Source organism: Bos grunniens, chromosome 2, assembly GCF_055505025.1.
Source record: "Bos grunniens cultivar Pamir isolate PY7600 chromosome 2, Bosgru_T2T1.0, whole genome shotgun sequence".
Taxonomy (NCBI): domain Eukaryota; kingdom Metazoa; phylum Chordata; class Mammalia; order Artiodactyla; family Bovidae; genus Bos; species Bos grunniens.
This window is the reverse complement of record NC_141166.1, coordinates 123,373,076-123,384,630: the sequence shown is the minus strand read 5'-3', so window position 1 is coordinate 123,384,630 and position 11,555 is coordinate 123,373,076. Positions and strand designations below refer to the sequence as shown.

General features: G+C 39.0%; 1 protein-coding gene across 1 annotated transcript in view; it reads left to right on the top strand.

Moving 5' to 3' along the window:
• Positions 1-2,591: 2,591 nt before the first annotated feature.
• The window catches only part of NCKAP1 (NCK associated protein 1), a 105,748-nt gene continuing 96,784 nt past the window's right edge, over positions 2,592-11,555 (top strand). Inside the window, exon 1 of the mRNA XM_086361534.1 lies at positions 2,592-2,987. Within this exon, the coding sequence (XP_086217660.1) occupies positions 2,880-2,987 (108 nt within the window). The 5' untranslated portion in view covers positions 2,592-2,879. The remainder of the gene's footprint in view (positions 2,988-11,555) is intronic.

The following is an 11,555-nucleotide window of genomic DNA, read 5'->3' as shown; positions in this document are numbered from 1 at the left end:
ACATGGTATGACGTGTTTTCAAAGACTGAAATACTGAGAGGAAATATAAAAGGACATATACTAATTATACTTGCCATAAAATCATATATGCATAGGAAAATACATGATTATTACCTTAGCACTTCCAATAAACTTTATATTATGCGTGAGCTCAGTCACGTCTGTGGTGTTTGACTCTTTGTGATCCTATGGACTGTAGCCCGCCAGGCTCCTCTGTCCATGGGTTTCTCCAGGCAAGAATACTGGAGTGAGTTGTGGGGTCCTCCTCCAGGGGATATTCCTCACCCAGGCATCAAACCCAGGTTTCTTGCATTGGAGGCAGATTCTTCACTGCTGAGCCACTGGGGAAGCCCACTCACACTACACATATGGGTAAACTTCAAAAGGGTTGGCTCAGTAACAAAATCCTTTTTGATGCAAAATGTAGAGAAATGCAAGAATTATGAATACTTCACTTACACCTAATATAAATATTCTATTCAATCTAGGACCAGTATGTCTAAAAGTTAGTTATAATAAAAATTCAACAATGAGACTAGAATCTACAGAGCTCTCCCTCTATCCGGTGCTTCTGAGTTATAAGCAGCTTCAAGTGTTCAAGTTCATATGGAATCATGATAGTGGCTTTTCTAAATGACAGCTGTGTTCAGATTTTAATGTGGCACCATTTTATTGTTCTCTCTAGACAGCACTTTTGAAAAACTGCTGCTGCTGCGTCGCTTCAGTCGTGTCTGACTCTGTGCGACCCCACAGAGGGCAGCCCACCAGGCTCTGCCATCCCTGGGATTCTCCAGGCAAGAACACTGGAGTGGGTTGCCATTTCCTTCTCCAATGCATGAAAGTGAAAAGTGAAAGTGAAGTCGCTCAGTCGTGTCCGACTCTTAGCGACCCCATGGACTGCAGCCTACCAGGCTCCTCCGTCCATGGGATTTTCCAGGCAAGAGTACTGGAGTGGGGTGCCATCGCCTTCTCCGTTTGAAAAACTAGAAAATGATATAACCTTTCTATGTAGGACTCTAATTCTGTCTGGTTAAATTTGCCTTTGGTCCCTGAAAAAAGCACATCTTTATTCCCCACCCCTCTCCCTACACCCTCTCCTTCCCAGGTCTGCCCTCACTATCTCAGGTTCCAGACTCTTACCTTCTCTAAATTAATATTTAAACTATGAAGTTGGAATGCAACCAGATAAATTAAATCCCCCCAATATGCTAATAACTAATACTAGCTCAATAGGTGATCTCTCTGAGGTGTTTGTATTAAAAAACCTTCATTCAAGTTAATTTTGTGTATAGGACTCCAAGTATAATGGCAGGTAGGATTTTTCGCTGAATGTAGGACTCTTTTCGAAGCTCCTTAAATCAAGTTCAGTCTACTGCCTTGATCTTGTAATATTAAAACGAAAATTTCTGAAGGAACTCTACATACACTAGATTTTTAAAAAGTTTCAGAATATATTCCTCACAATTTCCTTTCCATAAAGTGTTTTGATCAATCCAATGACACTTACTTTTGTAATGTCGTTTATTGAAGGTGGCAGAATATTTTGTCACTTACTTAAAAATTAATACATCAAACGAAATTAAGGCGAAAAAATCCATCAAAACAGCTTGACTCCTCTTTGCTGGAGTTCCTCACCCAAGTCAATGACATAAGTCCTTGGTTTTGCTCACTTTTGGAATCAGAGGGGGCAGCCTTCGGGTGTGACTGGGAGGTGTTTGATCAGGAAAAAAAGGAAAAAAAAAATATGGAAAAGCAGAATGTTGCCAAGAAGGGGTGGGATTTGGGGTGGAGGCCAGAAAAAAAATAGGAAAGTTCCTTCATGCACTTGAAGAAACATTTATTTCTGCCTCCCTCAGGCCAGGGCCTCTTCTATTGACGTCTTCTCCGGAGGGGTAATCCCGTCGACAAATGTCAGATTCTGATTATCTGAGGAACTTGAGTCGCCCTCGCTTCCGACCCTCTCTCCCCTGAACTGCCTTGAAGCGGGGGAGATAGGCTGGAAAGGGGAGGAAGGGAGAGGCGAAGGCCGCCTCGCAGAGCACATCTGCTGTGTTCAGCCGGAGCGTCTGTCAAGCAGTGGGAGGGAAAAGCGCATGAAGCCACCAGCCCACTCGGGCGAAACTCGCCAGAAAAAAAAACCCGCCCTGCCCCCGCCCCCTCCCCGCGGGCTTCTGCTGGTTTCTTTAGGGAGGCGGTGGAAAGGCAACTTTTGGAAACTTGAAAGCGGAGGGGTGTGTGGCGGACAAAAAAACGTAACCTCATCAGGTCGGGCTTAGGCTTCCCGGACAGTGGGCGGGCCAGGCCGGGTTGGGTCGCGTGTGGAGCCGGAGCCGCGTCCCGAGCGGCGGCTGCAGCGAGGCCGCGCGAGGCGGGCCGAGGCCCCCACCCGCCCCAACTAGGCGCAGTTCCCCGTCCGGCCTCGCGAGGGCGCCGGCGCGGCAGATCAGGTGACCGAGCGCTCGTCCGGGGCTGCGGGGAAGCGGCCTCGTTCTCAGCCGCCTGAGACGCCGCCGCCTCCGCCACACCTAGTGGAGGAGCCGGGGAAGGCGGCTCGGTGGTGGGGGCTGGGGCGGAGAGCGCCGGGGGTGGGGACGGAAGGGCGGCGGACCGAAGGCAGGAGGCTGCCGGGGCACGGGCTGCTGCGGGAAAAGGGACGACGAGGCGTCCGCCGCGGCTCGCTCTGTCCTCCCGCACGGGATTGGGGCGCGAGGGCCATGGGCGCGCTCCCCTGAGGCGGAGGTCACGGGCGGGAGGGGAGGAGGCCCAACCGAGGTAGCTGCGGAGGCCGTGGGCCGGTGACTGGGCGCGAGGCCGGCGGCGCCGGCCCCACCACCGCCACCGCCGCCGTCGCCACCACCACTACCACCACCGCCGCCACCATGTCGCGCTCCGTGCTGCAGCCTAGTCAGCAGAAGCTGGCGGAGAAGCTCACCATCCTCAACGACCGGGGCGTCGGCATGCTCACCCGCCTCTACAACATCAAGAAGGTGCGCACGGGCCGGCGAGGCCTCGGCGGGGCCGGCGGGCAGGCGGAGGCGGGATGGAGGGCAGGGGAGGCCTGGGCAATGGGGGCGGCGGGCGGCGCCCGGGGCAGAAAGCACGGCCTCGCGGCCGCAGGCCCCACCGGGATTGCCGGGGTGCGCCGCGGCCTAATGCGGAGCCCTGGCGTCTCTCCCGCCGGCTCGCGGGCCGGCCAGGGGCGGAGAGCAGCCATTTGCCCGCTCCCAGCACTGGGAACTGGCCGGCCCGGCGCGGGGTGAGGGGCGCCGGCGCCGCTGCCGCCCCCTCCTCGGCGCCCTGGCCCCCGGGCCCCCGGAACTGGGTCTGCGCGAAAGGGAGGAGGATGGATGAGATCCTAGGAGGGGGATAGGAAAACTTGGGTGTTCCATAACTGAGATCGAATGGTAGAAATCTGGCGGAGATGGTAGCAGTTTTTTTTTTTTTTTTCCCCCTCAGTTCTTTTGGATGTAAGTGGGAATGTGAGAAGGGAATGGCTCATTTGGATGAGCCCTGCATCTCCACCACTTGGCCATTTTATTCTGGATTGCCAAATAAAAGCCATTTAAGAGTGTGTTGACGATTTAGAAGTATTTCATTTTGAAGGTGGAAAGGAGGTGGTAGTGAGGGTGGAACCAGTTTTCTCCTGAAATACTTTTGGGTTGTGAGTCACTAGGACAGGAATAACAGCCTTCTTCTCTCTTTTCTCTTTACTCCTCCTCATCTTAGTTTTTCCAACCATGTCGATAATACCGAAACATCGTTTCTTAAATTTCTTTACGTTTGGTGTCTATACAAAATAAAAGCTGTGATTGTGTTGCTATTATGCTGATTTTATGGTGTAGTCTGATCATTTGAGGAGCTCTAGCTAATAGGCCCATTGAACGTCTTTACATGGCTTTCGCAAGATTAAGGAATGGAAGGCTGAGTTGGAGTTAAGAAAAATAGGTTAAAAGAGCAAATATTACATTAATTTACTTTAGAAAAGAAAGACCAGAATTCCATTCCTTTTAAGGCAAAGTTAGTAAGTTTTTAGTAATTTGATAAAGAGAAAACTTAAGATTTTTTGATGCAAGTTAGATCCTGACAGTTTCCAGTGTGTATTTGATGTTATATCTTAATAATTATTTTTTTTTTTGCTTTTTAATGCATTCTGAATATTTCCTTTTAGTTTAATCGTAGCAGTAGAGTTGTAGCCCTTGTAAATTAGGGCCCCTGAAGAAAAAAATACTTAAAAATTCGTATGATGGAGTTCAATATAAAACTGACCTATTTCAGCAATTTGATGTAAGACACTGAAATTCTAGAGGAGAAGTCTGTCCTGGTTTAATAGGGATAAATTTTGTGCAGCGATGGCTGTGTTCCATTGGCATCCCTGAATATGAGGATTGGTTGACTTTAAACCTAGTGCACTCTGGAGAGTAAAATGCCTCTTCACACTTAATATTTTGTGTGACAGGAGCTCAGGGTCATTCCAGTGAAACCCTCTGCATTTACCGAGAAGAGACTTGGTTATAAGTTTATGTAAGTTTGTAATAATTTTAGATAGTATTACTTACAGGTTCATTGACCTGAACTTTTTTGTGAGATGCTCTTTAACTTGGAAATTCGTTCCTATACGATCTTTGTGCAAAGAAACAAGCAAGACAAACGTCGCTAAAAGTTACTAGACGTGTGGTATTGTGGTTAAAGGAAATGGTTATGATGGTTTCCAAAAGAGGAAGTGAGAGTAACATCAAAAGTGATTCGGGTATTTAGGCAAAATTCCTCTTTTTAAAGCATTCGTTACACATTTTTATGGCATGAAAATAGTCGGATTTTACAAATTTCATCTTCATAAATCATCTAAGATTAGACTAAATTCTAAGCGTTCAGATGCTTCAGTTCACTGCCTTTTCTCAAAAGCCTGTTTTTTCACTTCCTCTTTTGAGAAACTTTAGGCTCTTGCATTATTGAACTAGTACAATTTAAAGTGAGTTGATCATTATATCCAAGTGTCTAATATTTTGAATTATTGAAATGTTATATTTCAGCACTTAACACATTTATAATTTCTTGAGAAATATACTTCTACCTTGTCTGAGTGATTGTGAGTTCCCGCTCAGTGGGGGCTGTGTTACTCATTTTTTAATTACTACCACTTGAGGTCTTATGTGGTCCATGAAGCTTTCAGTTAGGACTTGTTGAAAAGGATGAATACATTATGCATATTATGTATGTATATGCAACATATATATGAGTGTGTGTGTGTAATCTTGCTCTAATTTTAATAATAATAGCTTTTGATCTGCCCTCCTCACGTGATTTTATATACAAATACATCAGATGGATTTTGAGTCTTTCAGCCTGTATAGAGCTGTGTATAAAGGCTGGCGTATCTTCCTGGCTGACTGGGATTGAAACATTTGTTCAAAAATCTTGCCCCCAAAAGTGAATAAGATCTGTTTACCATGTGTTTATAAGGTTCGTGCTGTCTACATTTTTATGGCAGTATAAACCCACGTAATCTTTTCAATCTCAATCTCTTATAGTCCTCAAAAAAAAAAAAAAAAAAAAAACCCTTCTACCGCATAATACATGTCTGCCAGTCATTTACCACATTTTCATTAATTCGTGTTTGCATTAGATTGTCTATCAGATCTGATTACTGTTTCAACTAAAAGTCTGCAATGGCAATATTTTAGTGAGCATATAGAGTGAAAAATATTTCAGTGACTTAGGTATCAATAAAATAACTTTGAGTTACTATAACCAAGAATAAGAGGCTTTAATACTTAGGGGAATGAATGTAGCATGGCCCCTGAAAAATATTTTGCTTTTTGAAATAAAATTTTATCAATTGAGTAATTTTTGATATCTTAATATGTACAGGCTGGAGAAGGAAATAGCAACCCACTCCAGTATTCTTGGCTGGGAAATCCCACCAACAAAGGGGCCTTGTGATTATAGTCCATGGGGTCTCAAAGGAGTCGGACACCACTGAATGATTAAACAACAATGAACAAATATGTACAGGTTATGAAAATTTTAAGAATTTGTAATCAAATCAGAGATTTAAGAAGATGTGAAGGAGGATTTTAGGGGGAAAAGGTAAAGGTGGTAGGTAGTTTTACATTTAAATTTGTTTATTTCATAATGTCATAATTTTTTAAAAATTAAAAATGTCTTCCCTTTTTTGGAGCTAATACTACTACCCACTTATATAGTGACTTTTAACATTTCAGGCTACTTGTATATCACTCATTGTGATATGGCAGGGCAGTGTGGTGAAGTAAAGAGTATCAAGCCAGAAGTTAGGAGACCTGCCTTCCAGTCTTCAGTATGTCACTGAGAGTTTTATAATATTGGGTGGGTGTCTTGACTTCCTTGAGCTTCATTGTTTTTCATCTGTGAGATGGGGGAAAATTAACTGAAAGGAACACTCAAGTCTGTTCCAACTCTGATTATGTTATCTTTACAAAGTAGAAGTTAAGACCCATTTTAAACAGTTTAACTGAGCTCAGTTTAGTTTTTCTTAATACAGGGATGGTAATACATGATCTGTCTACTGCACAAGACTGTGAAGATAAAAAATTATAACAATGTGAAAATAGTTTAAAACTTATATGAATGTAAGATGGTATTTGTTTAGGACTCTCAGTAACTTTTGGGAGCAACATTTGTTTTTTTCTGAAATTTTACTGCTGTTTAGCAAACACATAGACCAAAATTCCAAAAAGGAAACATTTTTTAGCTGAGCTTAATTTTGTGTGTGTGTGTATGTTTATTCCTTCTTACTTTTTTCTATTTTTTCCTACGCCATCACCAACATGAACTTGATAATTCTATACCAAAAAGGTCTCAGTTAATACTTTTCGTATTTTTCATCTTGTTAAATTACTGCCTCAATTCTAAAGGACAGAAAGGTGAAAATACCTATCCAGCTATTGCAAACTTCTTTTTAATGGAGTATTTTTATTACAGGCTTTTGCCCGTGATTTTGGATAAATTTATTTTATGAGTAAAGAAGTTAATAGCAGTGTAAAATTGAAAGTCTTTACCTGATATCTGCTTATCTAATGGAGGTAAAAAAAATGTATGTGAAGTATGCAATCAGGGTAAAGAAAGGGGAATCAGCTTTAGTCTTCCCTTTCAGTGTTACATTTCTCCTCATTTAAGGGCCTTACTTTCTGTGTGGGTTAATCAGGAGAAGAAAGCATGTTCAAAGATTGGATTCTGGCAAGTTGTAGAAGTACTGTTAGTACCTATAAGATTTTTTCCTCAGGGAGATTTTTAGTATCAAAACCTTTAAACATGTTAAGAAAGCATTGTCTCTCCATCATCTGTATTTAAGTTCTCTCTCTCTCTCTATATATATAAAACATGTATATATTTATGTAAACAAATCCTACTTCCTTACTTTTCAAGGAAGCTGCTTGTAAAAATGAGGATTTAATAATTCTGTTTCTTGTTATACTGGTTGGTAGGCTGAGGAGATAAAGATCACTGAAAAATACTTAGGAAAGAGGCTTATTTTTATTATTTTTAAGTGGCAGTGGTAAATTGTCCACCTTTTGTTTCCTTTGTGGAATTGTTAAATAACTTAAATAATAAATTTTTTAAATGATTACAGAAGGAATACTTGTTATTGTCAAAAACTCATATGACTTCAGAAATTCTCTGCCTGTTCATCTCCCACTTTTAAAAAATAAGCTGTGTATGTGAAGTGAAGTGAAGTTGCTCAGTTGTGTTCGACTCTTTGCCACCCCATGGACTCTAGACTACCAGGCTTCTCTGTCCATGGAATTTTCCAGGCAAGAATACTGGAGTGGGTTGCCATTTCCTTCTCCAGGAGATCTTCCCGACCCAGGGATTGAACCCGGGTCTCCCACATTGTAGGCAGACGCTTTACCGTCTGAGCCACAAGGGTATACTTATACAATTTTTTGTACAAATGCTAACATATGTGCATGTATATTTTATTATATTATGACTAAAATAGATTATTTCCAAAAATGAAGAAGCAGCATGGTACAGTTTACATATAAATGAAATTAGGATTCTTAATCTGTTGCTTGTATATTTATATTTTAAGAAAATTAAAAGGATGGACATATTTAGTTAGCTACATGCAATATGTGGAAAATGAGGAGGCTCAGATGAGAAAGTATTGGTATTGAAAATTTTTGTCTTTACTGGCAAGGGTGATTGAAAATTTAATTTGTATTCTTGTTTGATAATTTACTTGCAGTGTTAGTGTTAAGTAAATTCCAACAATAATTTCAGATCATGTTCAGTAGGTGTACATTTATATGTTAAAAATAGTTTTCTCTCTTTGTTGTTGTTCAGTTGCTAAGTCATGTCTGACTGCAACTCCATGAACTGCAGCATGCCAGGCTTCCCTTTTATGTCTTTCTTTAGCAAAAAGAACATGTAATAAAAGTAAAAGTAATGCTGGCTATTTATTGAATCTCTATTATATCCTAAATTAAAAATTTTTTTTCTTTTAGTTGTCTACAGATCTGTGATTTATTCTCTAGATCTGTGATTTATTCTCTAGATAAAGCGGTTGAATTTGGTTAACTTGTCCAAGTCTTACTCTGAAAAATGAAAGTTTGGATTGACTCCTTTCTTTCTTAACTGCTAAGTCTGGGCTCTTAATTTATTTTTGTCATTAGATTATAATCATTAGTGAAATTTTTCTGGCACATATAATTTTGAACACACAATAATCTTAACCTAAAAGAAATAGGCAATTATAGAAATAATTTTCTTATTTACTGTAGACTACTTTTATATGAACTTTGTATGGGTTTGTTATGAAAAGTCATTGAGGTTATAATTAACAGTCCACCAGTGATTATTAAAGACTTCTATTTAGCTTTGTAGTATATTGAAATGAGAAATAGTTTAGAATTAGGAAATTTAAAATTCAATTTATTGACATTTTGGGGAACTTGTAAATATTTTATATTTACTTTTTATATTATATGGATTTTTTTCTTTGTGATTATTTCTAAAATTAGCCCATGACATATTAAAAGCACAAACTGAGAAGACTAACCATAGGAATAACACTAAGAAAACTGAAAACTAAGAGAAACCCTTGCTTGAGGGAAGAGCACGTATAAGACAGGAAGAAGGTGTGAGCTCAGACAGTGAGACAGCGCTTACCCTCCTTCATTGTAAGGATGTGTACAGGCGTCTCTTCACTGAAGAGGCTTTGTCTCTTGAGATTTCAAGTATACATTCTACATTTGGATTTTTAAAGTCAGATGGCAACTTTTTTTTTCCATTGAAAAACCTGCATGAAATAAAAGAAATGCCATTAAGGAAGTACAACCAATAAGTGTGTTTCTTTCTGTCTTGAACTTTACAAAATTAGTACTATTCTTTTCTGTTCCCAAGATGTGTTTTTTTGTTGACGGGTTTTAATGTTGTCATTTTAGTAAATGTAGTAAGATCTTCTTAATTTTGATCCTATTAGGAATTTGCAGTATTGTAATTATTAATTTTGACTCACTTAATATGACAGAGAATCTTCTAAATCATGTCTTTAAATACTATTGTACTGAAATGTTTTACTTCAATAAGTTAAACTTAACAGTCTCTTAAATTGCAAGTTTATAAGGAGAATTGAACAGCAGAAAATGGCATATACATCTTGAGAACTGAATGACAGTAACTTTTATTTGAATCATTAACATTTTTAATAATTTTGAAATATATAACGGGTTAAAGTTTTTGAAGGAATATCTTGTTTTAAGTCTTGGAAAGTATCTTCTTATTGCATACTTGATTATTTTAGATACTTGACAGTAATAAAATTATATCTTTAATAAAACTTTGGAAGTCATATGATGAGCTATTCTTTCAGTTAGTAGCAAATATTGGGAGTTTTCATTCATTCATTTGTTGAAAGGCTTCCTGGACACTGGGAAAACAAATTACGATACAGTCTCCAGTGCCAAGAAATTCATATTGTAGTGGGTGAGACAGATGTGTAGATAATTAACTAAAATGCAGTGATTAAGTGTTGTTGTGGGTGTCTTGAGAACGGAGTTAAAGATTCCTGTCTGGGGGAGATGGGAAGAAGAGATAGTGACTTTAGTGCTTGGTTTTGAAGTATGAATAGAAACTTCAGCTAGGCAATGACAAGGAATAGTCAGTCATTCAAGATTCCAAACTTTTGTTCAGTAGAATATATAAAGATATAAAATATATAAAGTTTTAAAATCCTGTATTAATCCTTTTTGCTGGCATATAGACTCTAAACTTCTGTTTTTTTTTCCCCCATACTTGTAGCATTCTGTGGGTTGAGAGGGCTAGATTCTGGATAAAACCTTGGTACTTTTTTTTTTTTTTTTTAAACTTTGGACAAGTTGTTTAATCTTTCTGAGTTAGAGTTCCTTTATTTATAAATTGAGGAGCCCCTTGGTTCTTGGTCAGAAATACATAACATAATCATTTTAAAAGGTTTTTAAAAGTACATCTGGATCATGACCCAAATCTACTGAATAAGCAAAAGCCCCTGAAGTTGTTCTGAAAAACCACTGAAATAAGTAAAATTAACTTTTTAATACTTCTGATTTCTTTTTCTGATAATTGCAATGATTTAATTTTGATTTTGAGGGATAACTAAATTCCTGGAATGCTCGGCTGCACATAGACTCTGTACTAGCAAAACCATCTACAGGGTGCTTATTTGCTCTCAGCTTCTCGTACACTTCAAGTTACATTTTTTGGTTTTCTAAGCCATGTTAGTCTTGCTGACTCTAATTCTTGCAATCTTAGATATTCCTGTTTTCCCACGTGTGGAATACTCTTTAATTAGCGTTATAAAGTTGAGAATTAAATGGGTTAATTCACAAAGTGCTAATATAGTGCCTGGCACAAGAGTAAGACGTGAATAGATGTTGGATATTTCTGGAGCTTGAAACATAGTGGGCAAGTACTAAGTGTTCACTTTTTCCTAATAAATCCAGGTCTATACCATCTTTAGAAACATTACTTAGTTATTCCTTTTTACTGCCTGGTATTATAGTTTGATATCTACTTACTGCTAATATAAAATAAGTATTTGTTCTTCAGAAGTATGTTTCCCAGCAGTCTTTTAAAGACCAACTTCTTTTAGAATATTAACAGTGTAACCACATATAACCTTTACTCTTTGTTGGATATAAACTGAAATGTTTCTGTATATGAGAAGCTGAGAAATGTTTGAAAACAGTAACATAGACATCTTTTTGAGTATTGAATGGTAATTAGAAACTTTGATTTATTAAAATTTTTAATAAAGAATTTTGAAATATATAATGAGTCAAAATATTTATTACTTTCTGAGAACTTGTCCTTAGGAAACAATAATCATAATATTTATATACCTTTAAATCAGCTATTATTGACTCTATAAGAGATGATTTATAAAATTACATTAATTTTAAAGCATTTCCAGTAATTTCCATTACTTTCCTATCAAGTTTTTTAATCCAAACTATAGAAGTGGGTTACTTTTTTTCTTTTCCTGCCCCCTTTTTTTTTCACCTACCCAATCTCAAGGGGGAAGTTGCAAGCAGATT